Genomic DNA, 22,158 nt, shown 5'->3' on the forward strand with positions numbered 1-22,158 from the left:
AGGTTACTGGCTATGGGGGGATAATGTATAATAAACACAGGTTACTGGCTATGGGAGGATAATGTATAATAAACACAGGTTACTGGCTATGGGAGGATAATGTATAATAAACACATGTTACTGGCTATGGGGAGGATAATGTCAAATAAACACAGATTACTGGCTATGGGGGATAATGTATAATAAACACAGGTTACTGGCTATGGGAGGGATAATGTATAATAAACACAGGTTACTGGCTATGGGGGGGGATAATGTATAATAAACACAGGTTACTGGCTATGGTAGGATAATGTATAATAAACACAGGTTACTGGCTATGGGAGGATAATGTATAATAAACACAGGTTACTGGCTATGGAGGATAATGTATAATAAACACAGGTTACTGGCTATGGAGGGATAATGTATAATAAACACAGGTTACTGGCTATGAGGAGGATAATGTATAATAAACACAGGTTACTGGCTATGGGGGGGATAATGTATAATAAACACAGGTTACTGGCTATGGGGGGATAATGTATAATAAACACAGGTTACTGGCTATGGGGGGGATAATGTATAATAAACACAGGTTACTGGCTATGAGGAGGATAATGTATAATAAACACAGGTTACTGGCTATGGGGGGGGGGATAATGTATAATAAACACAGGTTACTGGCTATGGGGGGATAATGTATAATAAACACAGGTTACTGGCTATGGGAGGATAATGTATAATAAACACAGGTTACTGGCTATGGGGGATAATGTATAATAAACACAGGTTACTGGCTATGGGAGGGATAATGTATAATAAACACAGGTTACTGGCTATGGGGGGATAATGTATAAAACACAGGTTACTGGCTATGGGGGGATAATGTATAATAAACACAGGTTACTGGCTATGGGGGGGATAATGTATAATAAACACAGGTTACTGGCTATGAGGAGGATAATGTATAATAAACACAGGTTACTGGCTATGGGGGGGAATAATGTATAATAAACACAGGTTACTGGCTATGGGGGGATAATGTATAATAAACACAGGTTACTGGCTATGGGAGGATAATGTATAATAAACACAGGTTACTGGCTATGGGGGGGATAATGTATAATAAACACAGGTTACTGGCTATGGGAGGATAATGTATAATAAACACAGGTTACTGGCTATGGGGGGGATAGTGTATAATAAACACAGGTTACTGGCTATGGGGGGATAATGTATAATAAACACAGGTTACTGGCTATGGGAGGATAATGTATAATAAACACATGTTACTGGCTTTGGGGAGGATAATGTATAATAAACACAGATTACTGGCTATGGGGGATAATGTATAATAAACACAGGTTACTGGCTATGGGAGGGATAATGTATAATAAACACAGGTTACTGGCTATGGGGGGGGGATAATGTATAATAAACACAGGTTACTGGCTATGGGAGGATAATGTATAATAAACACAGGTTACTGGCTATGGAGGATAATGTATAATAAACACAGGTTACTGGCTATGGAGGGATAATGTATAATAAACACAGGTTACTGGCTATGAGGAGGATAATGTATAATAAACACAGGTTACTGGCTATGGGGGGGATAATGTATAATAAACACAGGTTACTGGCTATGGGGGGATAATGTATAATAAACACAGGTTACTGGCTATGGGGGGGATAATGTATAATAAACACAGGTTACTGGCTATGAGGAGGATAATGTATAATAAACACAGGTTACTGGCTATGGGGGGGATAATGTATAATAAACACAGGTTACTGGCTATGGGAGGATAATGTATAATAAACACAGGTTACTGGCTATGGGGGGGATAATGTATAATAAACACAGGTTACTGGCTATGGGAGGATAATGTATAATAAACACAGGTTACTGGCTATGGGGGGGGATAATGTATAATAAACACAGGTTACTGGCTATGGTAGGATAATGTATAATAAACACAGGTTACTGGCTATGGGGGGATAATGTATAATAAACACAGGTTACTGGCTATGGGGGGATAATGTATAATAAACACAGGTTACTGGCTATGGGAGGATAATGTATAATAAACACATGTTACTGGCTATGGAGGGATAATGTATAATAAACACAGGTTACTGGCTATGGGGAGGATAATGTATAATAAACACAGATTACTGGCTATGGGGGATAATGTATAATAAACACAGGTTATTGGCTATGGGAGGGATAATGTATAATAAACACATGTTACTGGCTATGGGAGGGATAATGTATAATAAACACAGGTTACTGGCTATGGGAGGGATAATGTATAATAAACACAGGTTACTGGCTATGGGAGGGCTAATGTATAATAAACACAGGTTACTGGCTATGGGAGGATAATGTATAATAAACACAGGTTACTGGCTATGGGGGGATAATGTATAATAAACACAGGTTACTGGCTATGGGGGGATAATGTATAATAAACACAGGTTACTGGCTATGGGAGGATAATGTATAATAAACACAGGTTACTGGCTATGGGAGGATAATGTATAATAAACACAGGTTATTGGCTATGGGAGGGATAATGTATAATAAACACATGTTACTGGCTATGGGAGGGATAATGTATAATAAACACAGGTTACTGGCTATGGGAGGGATAATGTATAATAAACACAGGTTACTGGCTATGGGAGGGCTAATGTATAATAAACACAGGTTACTGGCTATGGGAGGATAATGTATAATAAACACAGGTTACTGGCTATGGGGGGATAATGTATAATAAACACAGGTTACTGGCTATGGGGGGATAATGTATAATAAACACAGGTTACTGGCTATGGGAGGATAATGTATAATAAACACAGGTTACTGGCTATGGGAGGATAATGTATAATAAACACATGTTACTGGCTATGGAGGGATAATGTATAATAAACACAGGTTACTGGCTATGGAGGATAATGTACAATAAACACAGGTTACTGGCTATGGGGGGATAATGTATAATAAACACACACAAAAAAAGGAATGCAGCTTCAGAATAAATCTAAATTGTATGCTGTCTAGGAGGTGGGAGGGTCTGGGAGGGAGGGTCTGCTGCTGATTGACTGGAATGTGTCTGCTGACTGTGAGGTACAGGCTCAAAGATTACTCAATGATGACGAATAGGGGGTGGACCGAACATCGCATATGTTCGCCATCTGTGGCGAATGCGAACTATTCGCCAGCGAACCGTTCGGGACATCACTATTCGCCTGCGAACCGTTCGGGACATCACTATTTGCCAGCGAACCGTTCGGGACATCACTATTTTTAAAGTAATACTTCCTGATATTATTTTTAAACCTTTGTCCCTCTAATTTAAGACTATGTCCTCTTGTTGTGGTAGTTTTTCTTCTTTTAAATATAGTCTCCTCCTTTACTGTGTTGATTCCCTTCATGTATTTAAATGTTTCTATCATATCCCCCCTGTCTCGTCTTTCCTCCATGCTATACATGTTAAGATCCTTTAACCTTTCCTGGTAAGTTTTATCCTGCAATCCATGAACCAGTTTAGTAGCCCTTCTTTGAACTCTCTCTAAGGTATCAATATCCTTCTGGAGATATGGCCTCCAGTACTGCGTACAATACTCCAAGTGAGGTCTCACCAGTGTTCTGTACAATGGCATGAGCACTTCCCTCTTTCTACTGCTAATACCTCTCCGTATAGAAACAAGCATTAAACTATGTTTGTAAACGTTCACGTTCCGCAACTTGCTTTTTAGTGAAGAGCCCACACATACTGAAAAGAACATTGGCCACATTGAAACAAGGAAGTGAACTGATTTTAGAAAAGTAGTGATTTAATGATGCTACCTGTAGCTTAAAGCTAGCAAGAAAATTCGATTTGTGACAGTTTTTCTCTCTGCGGCCCAGACGCACTGTTTACTTTAGCAATTTGTACAAAATATTTGATCTCAGCGTTCTGAATCACATCACATATAATGAACGCACATGTTTTAAATGACTAGAAAAACGTCCTTGTTTATTTTTTCCTTTTAATGTCCATCAGAAATATTACTCTGCATTTTAAATACACCAGACCATGAGTTTATGACTATAGCAGAGTTGGTGAATTCTTCAAGAACACCACTTTTGGTCCAAATGTTGCAAATCTGTTGTTAATTCTCTACAATGTGATACTTAATGAATTACCTTTTAAGAAGTTAATTTGCAAAACTAGGAATTTTTGTAAAAGTAATAAAAGATTAGCAAATTTTAGGTCAGAAATAGAAAAAGATGTTTCCACGTTTGGCTATTTTGGCCTGAGATGTGTAATTCTCCACAATTCCAAGCTTAGAAAATAAACTGCTAATTAAATACATAAACTGAGGCGAAAATATCAAATTACTTCCTACATGAGAGAATCTGGGCAGAAAAAAAGTTCAGATTATTTAATGTTTATGCAGCTATATTTATTTTCAGCATGAAAATCTTGCTTTCATCCGAAATGTTTGATTCCTACCATACGACTGCTACCAATATTTCTTTTGCCAAAAATGGACAATTTATTTGCAGTTGCTTGCTGTGGGGTGGGTCTTACCTGGACCACTGGGTGACCTCCAGTTGTGGCTTTCACTGCTCCGCGACTACCTTCGGTCTCATAATGCGCACGGTGATGTGGCTTAGGCTGAACTTCGATCTGAAGCTCGTAGGACCCGACCTGACTCGCCAGGGGCCATTCGAGAGAGGGCAAAGAAGCTGCCGGGATTCTAGGAGAAAGAACATATGTATGGGAACTTAGAAATCTTACAAAGACTGTTGAAAAAACAGTGATTGCACTACAATCACCAACCTAATTAAAGTGTTTGGTATGGCAAATCACAAGAAAAGGAATCCTTTAATACAAGTTTTATTGAAACACTTTCAACCATGGTGAATCAGCAATAAAGACTTTGATTTGGCTCAAAACTCTACTCTCCACGGCCCGTTATATGATCCGGTCATTCCATGGAATTTTTTTTATAATGTACTGAGTTTCGTGCTACAGTAATGTGTCTGATTGTTGTATTATTGAATACCCCCTCCATATCAGAACTGAAAAAAAATTGATGAAATGATATATTGTGTCAAAGGATAAGATTCTAACAGGCAGTGTGTTTTTTGTTTATGCAGCCTTAGCCACACCTCTCTTGGCTGTGACTGACACAGCCTGCATGAAAAATAAAACCTGCTTTCATTTTCAAATGTGTTTATCTCCTGCTCTATAAATTGAACTTTAATCACATACAGGAGACTTCTGCACAGTCTAGCAAACTATTAACAGGGCAGAAGATAAGAAATTCTAAATTAAACGCACTGTGCATTAAAGGAAGTATAAACATTAGATCTCACTTTACAGGAAGTGTGAAGGAAGGCTGTGTAAGTCACATGCAGGTGTGACTGAGGCTGCATAAACAAAGTGATTTAACTCCTGAATGGCAGAGAATTAAGAAGTCAGACTGCAGGGGCCTGGTCTATCCACCACAACCGCTTCATTAAAGGGACACTATAGTCACCAAAAGAACTACAGTTAATGTAGTTGTTCTAGTGAGTATAATAGCTCCCTTCAGGCATTTTCATGAAAACAAATTGTAGCACTCTTCTGTTAAAACCAATGAAGGCCATTTTTGCATGAGCAATCAGATATTCACTTAAAAAAATAATGACATATGTGTAAACCTTCTATTTAACCGCAAAATCTTTACATTATCTCACATGAAAGAGGACTCTAGAGGCATTAACGAGACTCGAAAGGGGTATTACAGAATATGCATGTGTGATGTTATTAGGCAAAAACATCACGTACTTCAGCCAAAGGGTTAATATTTATTTAGTTATTTATTGATTGATTTATGATTGTATATGAAATCATTACATAATTTGGAGGGTCAGTGGAAGGGGCATTGAGCAATGTGTAGTTGGAGGTATTATTTGGGTGTAATACCTATTGCAGACTCGGGGCTGACACACAGTGGTAACATTATAGCCAGAGATTGTCTGGGGCTGTGGCCTGGGGAAGCCCCTCTCGAGCAATGCCCTGGATGCCATATATAATGCACACATACTATGGGTTAGATCTTATTTGTCCCTTGGAAGGAATAACTACCTTCATATATAGCTCACAGTAATTCTATAAATTAGCCATAGAAACGTTTTACACTTTCATTTTTTGGGCCTCAGAAATAGGCTCCTGTAAAAGTGATTTTGAACAAATGCAGCAGATTTTCTGCAATGTCCCTGATCTCTGGACGCAAAGTTGTTTTCCTTCCAGAAGTGATAAAATTATTTTAATGCTGTAGAAATATGTGTTTCTGATTCACTCTGCCTCCTCTGCAACCGACCCTGGTTTTGGCAAAAGAATGTTTTCCATTCAGAAAACATATGGACATCTTGCTTCTAACTTGTATTTCTATAGACTGCATTAAGAGAGAGAGAGTGTGTGTGTGTGTGTGTGTGTGTGTGTGTGTATGTGTGTTAGAGTGTATATGTTAGTGTGTGTGTTAGTGTGTGTGCACGTGTTAGTGTGTGTGTGTGTGTGCGCGTATCAGTGTATGTGTGTTAGTTTGTGTGTGTATGTGTGTGTGCATGTGTGTGTGTGTGTGTGCATGTGTTAGTGTGTGTATACACACACACACAAAATAAAGTGTTTGTGTTTTACAGTTACAACTTCTAATTATCCAATACCCAAGTAAGCACCATTGAAGCATTACTAGGGTGCTTGGGTAAGTAGTGCAGCAGAGGTAAGTATAAAGTGCACTTACCTCCACGACACCTCTGTATCCAGGGTGAGGGGATCGCCCCATGATGCTTCAGGTTCAGGGCATCTGCAGAAAAATGCCGTTTAGTGCTTGGGCTATTCCTACTATAGTGCTGTACATGTATGGCATCTCTGGGGTTACAGTGACACCAGGAATACAATATAACTTAAATAGTACAAATCATTCAATATTTTATTATTTATTGGCAAAAAAAGCTTTTGGTTTTCATATTAGACAAAAACTCAGACCTGATTCTTGTTCGTTCAGTTATTTAATGTCTTTTTTTCCAGCTGCTAGTTATAATGACTTGTTAAATCGTGTTACCTGTTGGTCCTGTTTATCAGGAACTAGTTCTACAGCTGTGTGCGAGTTAGATTGAAAGTTCCTAAGAACAGTGCTTGTGATCCTTCTAATAGCACCTGTATTTTATATTTTATATATTGATACCCTGTATGCCAACCACTCTTTGGGGATAAGAGTTCTGTTTTTAAGACAATGTATAAAAATAACTATTGTTCATGTTATCCATCTCTGTATGTACCGTTCCTTTAATAAAAACATGTACAATCCTACCTGCTAGCGTTGCACAAAATGAGATATTTATAATGTTTTAAATAGTGTCAGTTACTCTTTTATACTGCATTTCAAAATGTCAGTTGTGTTTAAATGCTGCATTATATCTGTGTTTATTACAGGCCATAAAATATATAATGTATTGAAATGTAGTGGTGTTATTAAAATATTATCCAAAGTGGGTAAAAAACCTGATATGAAGAAGGTGTATTCCCTGAACTCTAGCTGATTACAATGGCAACAATTAGACTAAAATAGTCTGACTTTGACTGGAGCCAGGTTAGATCAGCTATTTTGGGCTATAATTTGCTATTCTGTGTGTTATATTCTGCAGCCCGCACTGTATAAACACCATGGAGTAATGTCCAAAAAACGTAACATTGCCGTAGTCTATGGTTGGCCAACAGGTAACTGCCTACAATCCCCACAATGCATTGCCTGCTAGAAATTGTTTTAGAATAGCTGGAGAGATGGCTCCAAAAAAGGTTTTATTTGGGGAAGGAGAAAATAAAAATTGTAACTGTCGCAAAGAAGAAAACATTTATCTCCAACTCTCACACAGTTCTGCAAATTCAAACTGCTTCCTCGTAAGTGAAGTAGATCTGCAGGTAGACTAATCCTTAAATGACTATATCCTGTGACACGTGAGATTAATGATAAAAAGACAGGTTCTTCTGGATGACTGCAGTCTACACGGGTTATCTTAACACGCTGGCTGCTGTGGGTGTAACTTTAATTCTGCTACATGTCCTTCTGCATGGGAACTCTGGTATGGACCACGCGTTTCGCCAGCATCTACACTTATATTATAGCACTGTACATTCAACTTGTATCTTTGTCTGTCATAACGTTGTTTGCACTATGACCTTTCGTCCTTGTTGCTTATTGCAAATCACATTCAGTCTGCTGTATTTTGAGAAAATGTCTGGTATGCAAAGTGTAATCTGTGCAATAAATTACCTGCGGGATTCTCCTTACCATAATCCTCAGCCCTATACTGCATTACTGAATAATACACAGTTCAAAAATAAAACCAAAAGGGAATTACACAATTAATCTTTGAATTCACACAAGCTCCTTTTATTAGAAAAAAATCTATAAAATATGTGAAAAGTAGCCACATCACCGACATGACTTGTTCAGCTAGATAGTCCTGCAATATGTCCCCCCCCCGCTCCTCTCCATTACATAGGTATTGGTAGCCAGGAATTTTGGGTAATGGGTCAAAGATTGGTTACATTGTATTTTGATGGAGTATCTAATAGCACTTTCACTGCAGTCTAGGACAATGACATAAGTTTCGCTGAGAAAAAGACATGACTAACACAAGGTTTTTTTACACCCTCTGGCCACAGACTTCGAACCAAACAATTTTTCTAGAGAGATCTATTAGTCTTGTGAGTAAGACAAGCAATTAAATTAGGTCAATCGTTTAAATTATGTTGGTTTTGTGGCCTTTTTTTTTTTTGTTTGTTTTTGCTTTGTAGAATCTCTCTGGGTGTGATAATCCACAGGCCTGCAGATTAGAGTTCTCAATGGTAGAAAGTTATTATGGATAATCAGCTTCCTTTATCCAACAAACCGAAAATATGGCTTCCATGGCAGTGAGTAATTATGGGTAATAATCTGAATTAATAACTCCAATAAGGCCACAGAGCTCACACTTCAAGAACCTTTTTTTTTTTTTTTTACCAAAATATTTAATATACATAAAGGCACACATAATATGGTCTGTGCTGGACTGAGCCTTTATAAAACCTGATCTAAATTATATTTATCAATGAAAAACTATGCAAGGTATAGGATAAGATGATCCCTCTATTGATCAGGTCAAATAATATCAATTTATTGTATCAAACAATTCTTGAGCCTTGTGCCTCTTGCGTAACTCATTTTATATCAGAAAAGAAAGAGCTTTCAAATAGACAGACACTGTGTAACCAGACAGATGACCCATAAACCTCAGCTGAACAGGAAGTGATGCAAGCTTAATTTCTAGTGGTTTCCTGGCTGATTTCTATTGATCTACACACAACATTCTCTATTATTGTCTACATGTGATGTTACCTTCACTTTTTATACATATGTTCTTATGCACAATACTGTAACTGCACATCTGATTTTGCAAAGTGGGATAAGACAAAGAAGAAAATCACCCATACCTGTAAGGCATCGCAGGAACAAGGGGCTTGGGCCAGGTCGGTGGCAATAGTAGTAGCGATCCTGGGTCAGAATTCTTCCTCTCTTCTTGCTCGTAAGGCCCCAGAAACTCTTCGTTTTGGATGACAAGATGGTAAGACATGTTCTTGTTGGAAGATTCTGGTGAGGGATCGGGGCTGTTTCTACACATTTTGTTCGGTACAACAAATGGATGATCTGTAAGGCTATTCATGACATCCATTCTTTGGATGGGAGGTGGAGCCTGGGGAGAAGGACTTCTTGACTGCCGTGGAGAAACTGTGCTCTGATGGCTATTGTAGAGCTCTGGGCAAGGGTACCTCCTTTTTGAACCAGGGGATGATGACCGTGAGTTTGGTCGAGGGGAAGGAGAATGTCGTCCCAAGAAGGTGTCGTCTGGGATTCTTGCTTGTGGTGACATTATTGGAGAAGCTCTAGGAGAATAATGAGTATGGAAGGGTTGAAACTGATAAAACAGGTCATCATTAGGACCATTATTGGGTGAAACACATGGTGATGTGTAAGGAGAAAAATTTGTCTCTGAAATGAAACTTGCTGATGAATTACTACTTGCCGGGCTTAAGCAAATTGGCTCCCTGTATCCCCCATCATGGACAGGGACTGGCAACAATTGTGGGCTAGTAGAATTTGAGTTTGTCTGGTTATCTGAAATTCTGTTGCAGAATGACCCACCTGATTGCATCAGTTCAGATGGAGTGATTTCAATCCTTGGACTCAAAGCTGAAGCCTCACCAGACTTTTGTGGGTCCAAGTAGTATTTTGACCCTACACTATCTGTATGTTCATATCTGCCAATAGGGTATGCAGAGAGCCTACGGTCAGCCAGAGAACTGTATGGCTTGAGGTCATATTCGGAGCCATCATCAAGAGGATAGGCAACTCCAGTACGTGGGCTGATATTATGTGAACGAGTCGGTTCTTCTGGAAAAAGAAGGGTCTCTTTAAGACTAGATAAATATTGTTACACATAGTGAACAATTATGGACAATTTAAATAAAGCTGCCAGTTCATTACAAGTATAATATTAAATTGGAAATGATGGTGGATTATAAATCTACAAAAAATGTGATTACAATGTAAGTTTAATGGTATAATTTCTTGAATGACATACTCCTAAATCTGTGTTTATTCATAGACTATAACTACACGCTGCTCTTGTAACTTGTTCCTATAAATAAGTAAATACCGGTAAGTAATGTGTGTATGACATGAGTCTAGAAGTTCTAATTTAGATACTTGCCATGGGTATTGAAGTGCTCTAAATTAAGTCTAATCATGCATGTATAGTACAGGTATGGGACTTTATGTTATCCGCTTACATAAAAACAGTTGGAATATTTTACAGATAAAATGCAAAACAAAAGATATCACTTGAACCCAATGCCTACACATGTGGCACTCGGCAGTTATGATCTCATGTGTAGTATCCTTCACAAAACTTGTTGATATATTGTGCAAGGTCGGGTCAATGGTGCAAGCTTTTACGATCTCCTGATGTGAACATTAAACTTTTCATCTATATGAGAAAAACTCATGCAATAAGAGGGTTGATTTCTGAATTTTTTGGGGGGGTGACATTGAATGCCGATTAGGGAAGTAGTTTTATAATGGAGAGAATGGGCTGTTGCTCAGTTATCTGTTGGTGATGGTGGTCTCCAATCTGGACGAGGCCAAGAAATATTATATTCCAGAAAGGCATTTAATGGCAATTAGCCAATCTAGTGAAGGACCCTGTTTTTGATATAGTTGCCTCATCTCACTTTGCCATTGATACTGGTGGCTTACTCATAGAAACATAATATATCTAAAACATGCATTTTCTATTGCCGTGGCTTCCTACTGGGAATTGTTGGTAGTTCTTTGTAAAGCAAATGTAGACATGTCAAGGTTTTTTCCAAGCATCATAACCGTGACAGCTCACAGGAGTGGTTATGGTGCTAGGTGTAGCCTGGCCCAGTTCTTGGTTACACCTCTATAAGAAGAGGAGTTAAACTCTGCATGTGCACCATGACCACTTCAAATGACTGAAGTGGTCATAGTTCTTGGAGTAACCCTCTAGTGTCCAGCCTGTGTTCATGTAAGGAGATCCTAGAAGCTTACACCATGACTGGTACATGAGAACTAACTTTCAGAAAGGGACAGTGGGTTTCCAGAGAAGGGCATAAACCATTGATTTCATATTCAAACATTTCTCAAGGATACATGGCATGCACATCAGAACAAAGCCGGCAAGCTCACAATTTCTATTGATTCTCTGGGCTGCGTTCTTTATGTTGCGGAATAATATATGTACATTACAGTATATATCGAATGACTTTGTTTAGCAGCAACATCTTTAAATGAAAAAGTCATTTTAATGTTAAAGAGGGAACTGTAATTTCTCTGAAATTTACACCATTCTACAGAATACATTTTAAATCGCCTGCAACGTGTATTAAATGTTTATGTGACGCTCCATTTTCTGTTAAATTTTAAATTAAAAGATTTAGCACATTACATCACAATCCAGTTCAGACAAGGCATAGCCAGGGCACACGATGCAAATGTAGAGGAGAAACAACCACATTGTTTCATTCTCTGTATGCTGACTGCCAGGTGTAATGGGCAGAGCTTATAACAATGATTGACAGGGAGCTAAGATGGAGGTGGCTCTCTCTATACTGACTGCCAGGTGTAAAGGGCGGAGCTTATAACAATGATTGACAGGGAGCTAAGATGGAGGTGGCTCTCTCTATACTGACTGCCAGGTGTAAAGGGCGGAGCTTATAACAATGATTGGCAGGGAGCTAAGATGGAGGTGGCTCTCTCTATACTGACTGCCAGGTGTAAAGGGCGGAGCTTATAACAATGATTGACAGGGAGCTAAGATGGAGGTGGCTCTCTCTATACTGACTGCCAGGTGTAAAGGGCGGAGCTTATAACAATGATTGGCAGGGAGCTAAGATGGAGGTGGCTCTCTCTATACTGACTGCCAGGTGTAAAGGGCGGAGCTTATAACAATGATTGACAGGGAGCTAAGATGGAGGTGGCTCTTTCTATACTGACTGCCAGGTGTAAAGGGCGGAGCTTATAACAATGATTGACAGAGAGCTAAGATGGAGGTGGCTCTCTCTATACTGACTGCCAGGTGTAAAGGGCGGAGCTTATAACAATGATTGACAGGGAGCTAAGATGGAGGTGGCTCTCTCTATACTGACTGCCAGGTGTAAAGGGCAGAGATTATAACAATAATTGACAGGGAGCTAAGATGGAGGTGGCTCTCTCTATACTGACTGCCAGGTGTAAAGGGCGGAGCTTATAACAATGATTGACAGGGAGCTAAGATGGAGGTGGCTCTCTCTATACTGACTGCCAGGTGTAAAGGGCGGAGCTTATAACAATGACTGACAGGGAGCTAAGATGGAGGTGGCTCTTTCTATACTGACTGCCAGGTGTAATGGGCAGAGCTTATAACAATGATTGACAGGGAGCTAAGATGGAGGCGGCTCTCTCTATGCTGACTGCCAGGTGTAACGGGCGGAGCTTATAACAATGATTGACAGGGAGATAAGATGGAGGTGGCTCTCTCTATACTGACTGCCAGGTGTAAAGGGCGGAGCTTATAACAATGATTGACAGGGAGCAAAGATGGAGGTGGCTCTCTCTATACTGACTGCCAGGTGTAATGGGCAGAGCTTATAACAATGATTGACAGGGAGCTAAGATGGAGTTGTCTCTCTCTATACTGACTGCCAGGTGTAAAGGGAGGAGCTTATAACAATGATTGACAGGGAGCTAAGATGGAGGCGGCTCTCTCTATACTGACTACCAGGTGTAAAGGGCAGAGCTTATAACAATGATTGACAGGGAGCTAAGATGGAGGCGTCTCTCTCTATACTGTCTGCCAGGTGTAAAGGGCGGAGCTTATAACAATGATTGACAGGGAGCTAAGATGGAAGTGGCTCTCTCTATGCTGACTGCCAGGTGTAAAGGGCGGAGCTTATAACAATGATTGACAGGGAGCTAAGATGGAGGCGGCTCTCTCTATACTGACTGCCAGGTGTAAAGGGCGGAGCTTATAACAATGATTGACAGTGAGCTAAGATGGAGGAGTCTCTCTATACTGACTGCCAGGTGTAAAAGGAGGAGCTTATAACAATAATTGACAGGGAGCTAAGATGCAGGTGGCTCTCTCTATACTGACTGCCAGGTGTAAAGGGCGGAGCTTATAACAATGATTGACAGAGAGCTAAGATGGAGGTGGCTCTCTCTATACTGACTGCCAGGTGTAAAGGGCAGAGCTTATAACAATGATTGACAGGGAGCTAAGATGAAGGTGGCACTCTCTATACTGACTGCCAGGTGTAAAGGGCGGAGCTTATAACAATGATTGACAGGGAGCTAAGATGGAGGTGGCTCTCTCTATACTGACTGCCAGGTGTAAAGGGCGGAGCTTATAACAATGATTGACAGGGAGCTAAGATGGAGGCGGCTCTCTCTATGCTGACTGCCAGGTGTAAAGGGCGGAGCTTATAACAATGATTGACAGGGAGCTAAGATGGAGGTGGCTCTCTCTATACTGACTGCCAGGTGTAAAGGGCGGAGCTTATAACAATGATTGACAGGGAGCTAAGATGGAGGTGGCGCTCTCTATACTGACTGCCAGGTGTAAAGGGCGGAGCTTATAACAATCATTGACAGGGAGCTAAGATGGAGGCGGCTCTCTCTATACTGACTGCCAGGTGTAAAGGGCGGAGCTTATAACAATGATTGACAGGGAGCTAAGATGGAGGTGGCTCTCTCTATACTGACTGCCAGGTGTAAAGGGCGGAGCTTATAACAATGATTGACAGGGAGCTGAGATGGAGGTGGCTCTCTCTATACTGACTGCCAGGTGTAAAGGGCGGAGCTTATAACAATGATTGACAGGGAGCTAAGATGGAGGTGGCTCTCTCTATACTGACTGCCAGGTGTAAAGGGCGGAGCTTATAACAATGATTGACAGAGAGCTAAGATGGAGGTGGCTCTCTCTATGCTGACTGCCAGGTGTAAAGGGCGGAGCTTATAACAATGATTGACAGGGAGCTGAGATGGAGGTGGCTCTCTCTATACTGACTGCCAGGTGTAAAGGCGGAGCTTATAACAATGATTGGCAGGGAGCTAAGATGGAGGTGGCTCTCTCTATACTGACTGCCAGGTGTAAAGGGCGGAGCTTATAACAATGATTGACAGAGAGCTAAGATAGAGGCGGCTATCTCTATGCTGACTGCCAGGTGTAAAGGGCGGAGCTTATAACAATGATTGACAGAGAGCTAAGATAGAGGCGGCTATCTCTATACTGACTGCCAGGTGTAAAGGGCGGAGCTTATAACAATGATTGACAGAGAGCTAAGATAGAGGCGGCTATCTCTATACTGGCTGCCAGGTGTAAAGGGCAGAGCTTATAACAATGATTGACAGAGAGCTAAGATAGAGGCGGCTATCTCTATACTGACTGCCAGGTGTAAAGGGCGGAGCTTATAACAATGATTGACAGAGAGCTAAGATAGAGGCGGCTATCTCTATACTGACTGCCAGGTGTAAAGGGCGGAGCTTATAACAATGACTGACAGGGAGCTAAGTTGGAGGCGCCCAGTTACAGGATAAAAAGCTGTGGATTTCCAATTACTTTTATTTTTTGCAAACACATAGTTGTTATATACAGAGATAAGGAACTCTAATAATATAAAAATTTAAGGAAAAGGACAGTTCCCCAATAATCTATTTTGCTGTAAATTAAATTTTGTGTAAGTTTGTTAAAACCTCCTCAGAATGGACCTGCCAGTAGTGTCCTCGCCTTCCGATGCTGATTTGACAAACCGTGAATTATATAACAATTTATCATTAAATCTCAGACACGCCGGCCAATTCCTAACATTTTTGCTAGGCCATTATATTTATCTCCCTTGTGTGTAACCGTTTCCCTTTCATTGCTCGAACCCAGACCAAAAAAAACACCTTTTATCGCTCATACTTTAATATGGCTAAAACAAGAATTCTGGTGGTAAAACTCGACCAGCAATAAGCGTTCATTGTTTGGGCTGTAAGACAGTGCTGTGTGGCTGTTTCATGTGTTTATGTTTTGCTTCCTGTACAAACTGCACAGGGCTTGCTTCCTGTTCGGTCCCCTGTGCTGCAGTTTGGCACCAATTGCCTTCTAATCAGCGCTAATTCAATCCCTTGGCTATTGTTGCTGGGAGCCATTTACTATTTAGGTGCCTGAGGTTTTTCTAGTGAAATGAAATACACATTCTTCCTATTATTAACCCTTTTCTTCTATCCTACAGGTATTTTAGCCCTCCCTTCCCCCTCATTTCCTCAGAATCCCGTAACCGTTACAATATTTTGGTAAGACGTGTCCAATCGCAAGGAAGAGGCAAATAGAAAAATAGAATGTCTCCTTCGAAACCGCGCATTTAATTGCTGACATAATTGTAGCAGCTCTGAAATATTGTTGTGTTCATAACAGCACAGCGGCATTACAGGGCTCTTAGTGGGGCTATTTATAAAACGTTTGGGTAGGTGGAGGGGGTGGGGGGGGTTTGATGTCTGTAGTGTTTAAAGTAATTTATGGGGGGGCGATTTATTAATAGGGGCGAGGGGGTACCTGCCTCCGATAGCCTGTGGACTTTAACCCCCATGATTTATATACATGACTATCCCTTGATAAAGCAAAAAACTAGCCCCATAAAGTACGATGACGATTGTTCTCTGAATGGTCCAGGCAGAGTTTAATAATGTTATGTTGTACTTGTTATGTTTCGTTTTGTTTTTGTCGGTGATCATATTTTACAGCTCTATGCATGTACAGCTTGCTGACAAAACATGTCAAAAACAACTGGGATCCAAAGATTTCCATTTACAGGAACACTATTAGTACCATAACCACTATGGCCTGCTGTTGTGGTTATGGTACCTGGAGTGCCTTGCGCTATCCCAGTGTAGTCTGTCAAACCATTTTAGCGCGGTTTAACATATACCTGGCTGTCATGGTGACTCCACACCACCTTCTTCTCAATAGGTGGACATTGATTGGCTGAGAGAGTCCAATGCAATGAGTGCATCAAACGAGATATGTTTTATTCAATAAACCAGACTTCTGCATTCTCCAACCCTGAGAAGACCCGGTGCAGAGCAGGACGCAGCTAGGGGACAACTCTGCTGAGATGGTTTGACAGATTACATTGTAAATCATTGCAGGTACCATAACCACTAGGACAGCCATTGTTTGGATATGTGCTGCACTCCACATTTCACGAGCCTTTCAGTGAATAGACGTCACAGTGTAACCTGCCTTAGCGCTGTGTAACCGCAAACAACGTGTCTGAAAATTGTAATCCGCTACAGAATATGTTGACACTATTTATAAATACTAGGCTCATTGGCATTTATATAAAGACCCTGGGACAAAAGGAATCAAAGTGTAAAAATTAGCACATTCTAAAAAATTGGATTTGTTTCCAATTCCAGAGAAATTTAACCTCGTTTTAACCTTTTCAGTGGAAAAGAGGGAATCTTTAGCTGCTTTTATTTAAATTTTCTCTTTCAGGAACTACGTAAATATTAAAAAAAAAGGGCAGTTTCTTTAATCTTGCTTTGCTAGAGGCTACATATGATACTGTGGTTTCAATCTAGATGTTATTACAATTTGAAGCTAACTATTTCGTGCTGAACTCAAGGATTGACAACCAAAAATCCTAATTTTTAAAAAAAATATATAAGTAATATTTGAATTGAAATGATTTCCTTAATTTTTGGTCTTTTGAAAACGAATGTCCGATTCCAATTTCCGTAAGAACGAGCAGGGTTGTAGACTAGATTAGGTAAGAAGATGGGAGATTGTTTTGTTATCCTCCCTGGATGGTATACTTTGTTACGCAGCATCCGTTTGGATACGAGCGGGATTTAGTTGAAAGTCAATGGTTAAATATTTCAGTGAAATGCCAGTTGGACATATTGGGTATTAGCGGTATATGAGTAACATTAAGTTATCAGATTAGTGTTCTGAATCTAAAAAAAAGTCTGACTGACATTCCCATAAGTAAATAGCTCACATGATTACAGGAATGCTTCAAACACATAAAGCATGTTGGCTCATTGAAGTATTTCAAGTCTGAAGAGTGTGTTTTGTTTTTCTTTATTTTATAAAATGTGCAGATTTCAATAGAAATTGTCACTGTTATGAATTAAGCATGTTATACCCCCCTGGCTGTCAATCAGACACATTGACATTGACAGCCGCTAGAGGTGCTTGCGTGCTTCTCACTGTGAAAATCACAGTGAGAAGACGCCAGCGTCCATAGGAAAGCATTTAGAATGCTTTCCTATGGACTGGCTGAATGCGCGCGCTGCTTGTGGAGAGGAGGAGGAGAGTCCCCTGCCCGGCGCTGGAAAAATAGGTAAATTTAACCCCTTCCACCACCTAGAGCCCGGCGGGAGGGGGGCCCTGAGGGTGGGGACACCCTCAGGGCACTATAGTGCCAATTAAACGAGTATGTTTTCCTGGCACTATAGTGGTCCTTTAACTTTCTTCAAATCATTAGCAAATCAACAGCTTGAACTGTTATTCTTCGTAGTTGTATTATGCTGAGAGCCTGTTTGAGTTATGTGTTAGTGTTGATGATGTTATACGTGGTATTTTCTAAGATAATAGAAGCTGTGTAGTGGGAAGTGGGATTATTCTTGGGTTTTTAGAAATCGAACAGACGCAGCGTCTGACAGCTGAACTTAACTCCTTTTAAATGCCTGATGTGAAGGGGTTTATAGGATAATGCACAAAGCTCCGATAGAAAACTATAAGAGCCCCAGGATTGGCTGGGCGTTTTTTAGAAACGTCCTGTACCAGGGAGAACTAACTGCGGAGGCCCCTTATATTGCTTATGTGTAGCAAATGCAACAAGTTGAGTATATTTATGGTTTTATAATTTCATATTTACAATAGTCAATAGTTTGATTAAATAGTATTTAACACGAAGTTAAATAGGCAGTGTATGTCTATGGTCATGAAAAATACAAACTCTGACAAGTTATTAAATACTAAGTTAAAAAGGACCATTTTCACATTACATATTGAGTCACAGGTTTTCTGTGATTTTACTAATCACACCTTAAAATGCAGGCTGCATGCTTTTAATGCTGCGTGTAGTCTGTCTGGGGGTTATGCCCAAAGTTTGCAAATGTGCTAGCGTTACCCTTAAATCCATTGTGCCTATTGAGGTCTGAGATGGACGTTCGTCCGCTATCAGATGTGTAATCTACTAAATGTAGTACACACACACAGGCACACACTACATGTATAGTTCTCAGGTGTCATAAATAACCATGTAAATATTTATTCAAAGTACTCGCTATGTGCATGCAAACATGAGAGGTTATGATAGACTCCCGGCACAGCATGCAAATCACCAGAGGAACGTCTATTCTCTGAGTTAACCCTTTACTTCAATCTGCATGGCCACCCCAACATGCGTGATCGAGTTTATTTCCATTCCCATTATCCTTCTCTCAATGGGGTCAATAAGATGTCTTCTCTGAATCTGCATTGTTAGAATATCCAAAGTGTGTACGTATAAAATAATGTCCCTGGGAATATATATCTCTTAAAGGGACCCTACAGACCCCTTGCTGAAGGGCTTTATGTGTGTCCTTTTTATTTTATTTTATTTAACAAAAAGTGCAGAATTCAACAGAAATTAGAACTTTTAGATATGGAAATTATTATAACCCCCCCAGGAGGTAACAGAACCGGTTGTCTAACTCAGTGGAGATAAATTCAAGAGGCAGCAATTGCCCAGAGCACCTGCCTTGTAAAGAGTTCTCATTGAACTGCATTGGGCAGTCTGTGATTGGACAGCCACAGAAAGTCTGGGTGGGGTTAGAAGGGGAGGGCCAGCAAAGGCTGCAGACAGGAGATCTACATGTTTGGCAAGCTGTTTTTACACATACCCTTTCCAATGAAAAATGCACGTGTGTTTTCATTGTGGGGTATATAGATTAAAAAGTGATTCTTTTTTTGGACAGGGGAGTGCCCTTTTTATGAGCATCCACTAGCTCAGGACCTTCCATAATACTGAGCACTTTTTAGCAGAGTTACTATGATGGTATTAAATTCCCTTTGTTATAAGAAAGTAATTAAATGTATTAGCTATTTTAGAAAAGAGTGGGCTCTATTTTGTATAATTAAATTATCCCATTTGTATCCTTAGAATGTATGCGGGAACAGGTGAGTAATCTATATTTCTTACAATAATTTACAAAATGGGAACAGTTAGGAAGTTTCACAATTAAGACCAGAATAGCCAAACTCAGAACTAGTTTGGAGGATTTGAGCAGTTCAGCTATTTTGGCCTATAATTTTATATCACTTTGTATTAAAGCTTTAGTGATTACACCTCTGAACCTGGGAGGATTATTGGCAATTAAAACCCTCCCCCACCGACAAGAACTCCTCTCAAAAGGGAAAGAGTCACCTGCTGTCTGAACACTATTGGAACTGCTCTTTGTATCTCTTTTAAGTTTATCATTATTATCATAATGACCTAAAATCATCACTCCATAGAATATTGATATAAACACCGTGTTATAGACCCTCAATAACTCTCACAATCCCTGCTCTTAGTGCTGGCTGAAGATGATGGGACTTGTCAAGGAAAGAACATTTCTGCAGGGCGACCAATAAACTTCATATTGAATAGCTATTTATTAACCTACAATTGTCCAATGGTGGCCCTCAAACTATTGTTGGACCACCATTCCCTATAATTCTCTGGTGCTAACTGGCAAAGTATTATGGGAATTGTAGTCCAAAATAGGGCAAAGGTTTCACAACATTGCAATGAATTGTATTAATTATATGAATGCCAAGAAGCTTGCAAAGCATTGAGTTGTCATCGCGATCCAGGTTCAAGGGTTAAATATGAATGACTCGGGTAGCTTTCTTTCCTAATCATTGATAACCGTCTCTCACCATGCTCGCCATGCCAATTAAAGCCGCTATTCACTAACCTCCGACATTGGAAACCTTACTATAGTAACCTTAATTTACACTGAATTAACCCATTGTTTACCAAACACCGTTAATCGATCTGCATTCGCACAGGTGGGTTAAACTAAAATATCCAAATCCCTGATTAACAGGTATATCGTTAAACATTTTTGCTGAGCTGCCACTACAAGACTGGTGTTTGGGAAACCAGAAATACACTCTCGGTGCCCTAGAAATTAACACAAAAGCCCCATTTTTTTTTAACAAACAAACCTTCTAGCAGGACTGGATAATCATTAAATAGAAGTTCGAAATCCAGTTCCTCTACTGCATTGCCACTTTGCCCATAATCTCCTGCCATGGCAGTATCTGGTGGTCTGGCGTCGTAACTCATGGTTGCAAGAAAGAAACTTCTGGGGACCACAACCAACTCCGTGGGGCAGACACAAAAGTATAGATCCAGAGACTGCTGCGCCGAAACGATGGTCTATGCCGACTGAAGATCACAAGACAAGGCTTGAACCCCGAGATAATAAATGTCGTATCTCCCTGGAGAACATTGGAAGCGGCAGTGGCTCTTGCAGGTGATGATTCCCAAGCTGATCGTATCTTCACAGATGATACAGGTGATGCGGTGGAAAGGAAGCGGTAACGCCTACAGATACTGAAGGCGATAGTGTAGAAGTCCGGGTTGTTTGGAGATGAGTTTTGGCCAGGGAACCCTGGGGACAAGCAACCTCTCAACTGTGTGAAATTGTCAGTCTATAAGCAGATCGTGTATCACTGCTTCCTGCTTTGCTTGCCGACACCTGCTACTGAGAGGCGGGCCCTGCAGCCACAACTGGGGACAGTTACAGCTCGGAGTGTGAAGGCAGCGAGAGTAACAATGTGACAGGGCTCACAGCGGAGGCCGGAACCAGTCTAGCAATCTGCTAACCTCTTCCTTCCCTTTTTAATAATCAACACAACTTGCATGATCGTAGAGGGACAGAATGGCATTTTGTTGCTTTTTTTTGTTTGATTTTTGTTTTGTTTTTGTATCGTTTTTGTTTATTTTTTAAGGGGGGAAGCAGTAATGTTGTGTGTCACGCTGAATTGCACGCAATGTACCATGATTACATAACCACACGCTGAATTCACTTTCTACTGGTTATAATCTGTTGTTACAGGGTTTTCACGAACGTGTGGATTCCCAAGAATGCCAAATGCATTTCAAATTTCAGGCTAAATAGTCCAGCTGGAAAAATGTCAGAAAAATTTTCTGAGTACAGCTAGTTTGGCCTTAAAGTAAAATTCATATCCGGATTGTTCATATATCTTTCCCCGGGTCGGAAGACATGTGCCATTGTATCGGAACTCAATAATAAGATCTGTTTAAATACTTACAGCTTGAAGCCGAGTATAACAAGCTTTTAACGTGTCTGAGTCCTGTATACGCGTTACCTAGCCAAGTCCTGTATACGTGTTACCTAGCCGAATCCTTATGCTCGTTACCTAGCGGAGTCCTGTATATGTGTTACCTAGCCAAGTCCTGTATACGTGTTACCTAGCGGAGTCCTGTTTACGCGTTACCTAGCCGAGTCCTGTATACGCGTTACCTAGCCGAGTCCTGTATACGCGTT

At 40.3% G+C, this 22,158-nt stretch overlaps 1 protein-coding gene across 4 annotated transcripts in view; it reads right to left on the minus strand.

Moving 5' to 3' along the window:
• NFATC2 (nuclear factor of activated T cells 2) overlaps positions 1–21,340 on the minus strand; it is a 109,289-nt gene extending 87,949 nt beyond the window's left edge. For 2 of the 4 annotated variants that reach the window (XM_063459694.1, XM_063459696.1), the window contains exons 1-4: positions 20,810–21,340; positions 9,498–10,455; positions 6,766–6,828; positions 4,566–4,734 (exon numbers count right to left, since the gene is read on the minus strand). In XM_063459694.1, the coding sequence (XP_063315764.1) occupies positions 4,566–4,734; positions 6,766–6,828; positions 9,498–10,455; positions 20,810–20,930 (1,311 nt within the window). In that variant the 5' untranslated portion in view covers positions 20,931–21,340. The remainder of the gene's footprint in view (positions 1–4,565; positions 4,735–6,765; positions 6,829–9,497; positions 10,456–20,809) is intronic. The other 2 variants (XM_063459695.1, XM_063459697.1) reach the window with 2 other exon arrangements.
• Between the last annotated feature and the right edge of the window lie 818 nt (positions 21,341–22,158).

Source organism: Pelobates fuscus, chromosome 6 (assembly GCF_036172605.1).
Source record: "Pelobates fuscus isolate aPelFus1 chromosome 6, aPelFus1.pri, whole genome shotgun sequence".
In the NCBI taxonomy this organism is placed as follows: domain Eukaryota; kingdom Metazoa; phylum Chordata; class Amphibia; order Anura; family Pelobatidae; genus Pelobates; species Pelobates fuscus.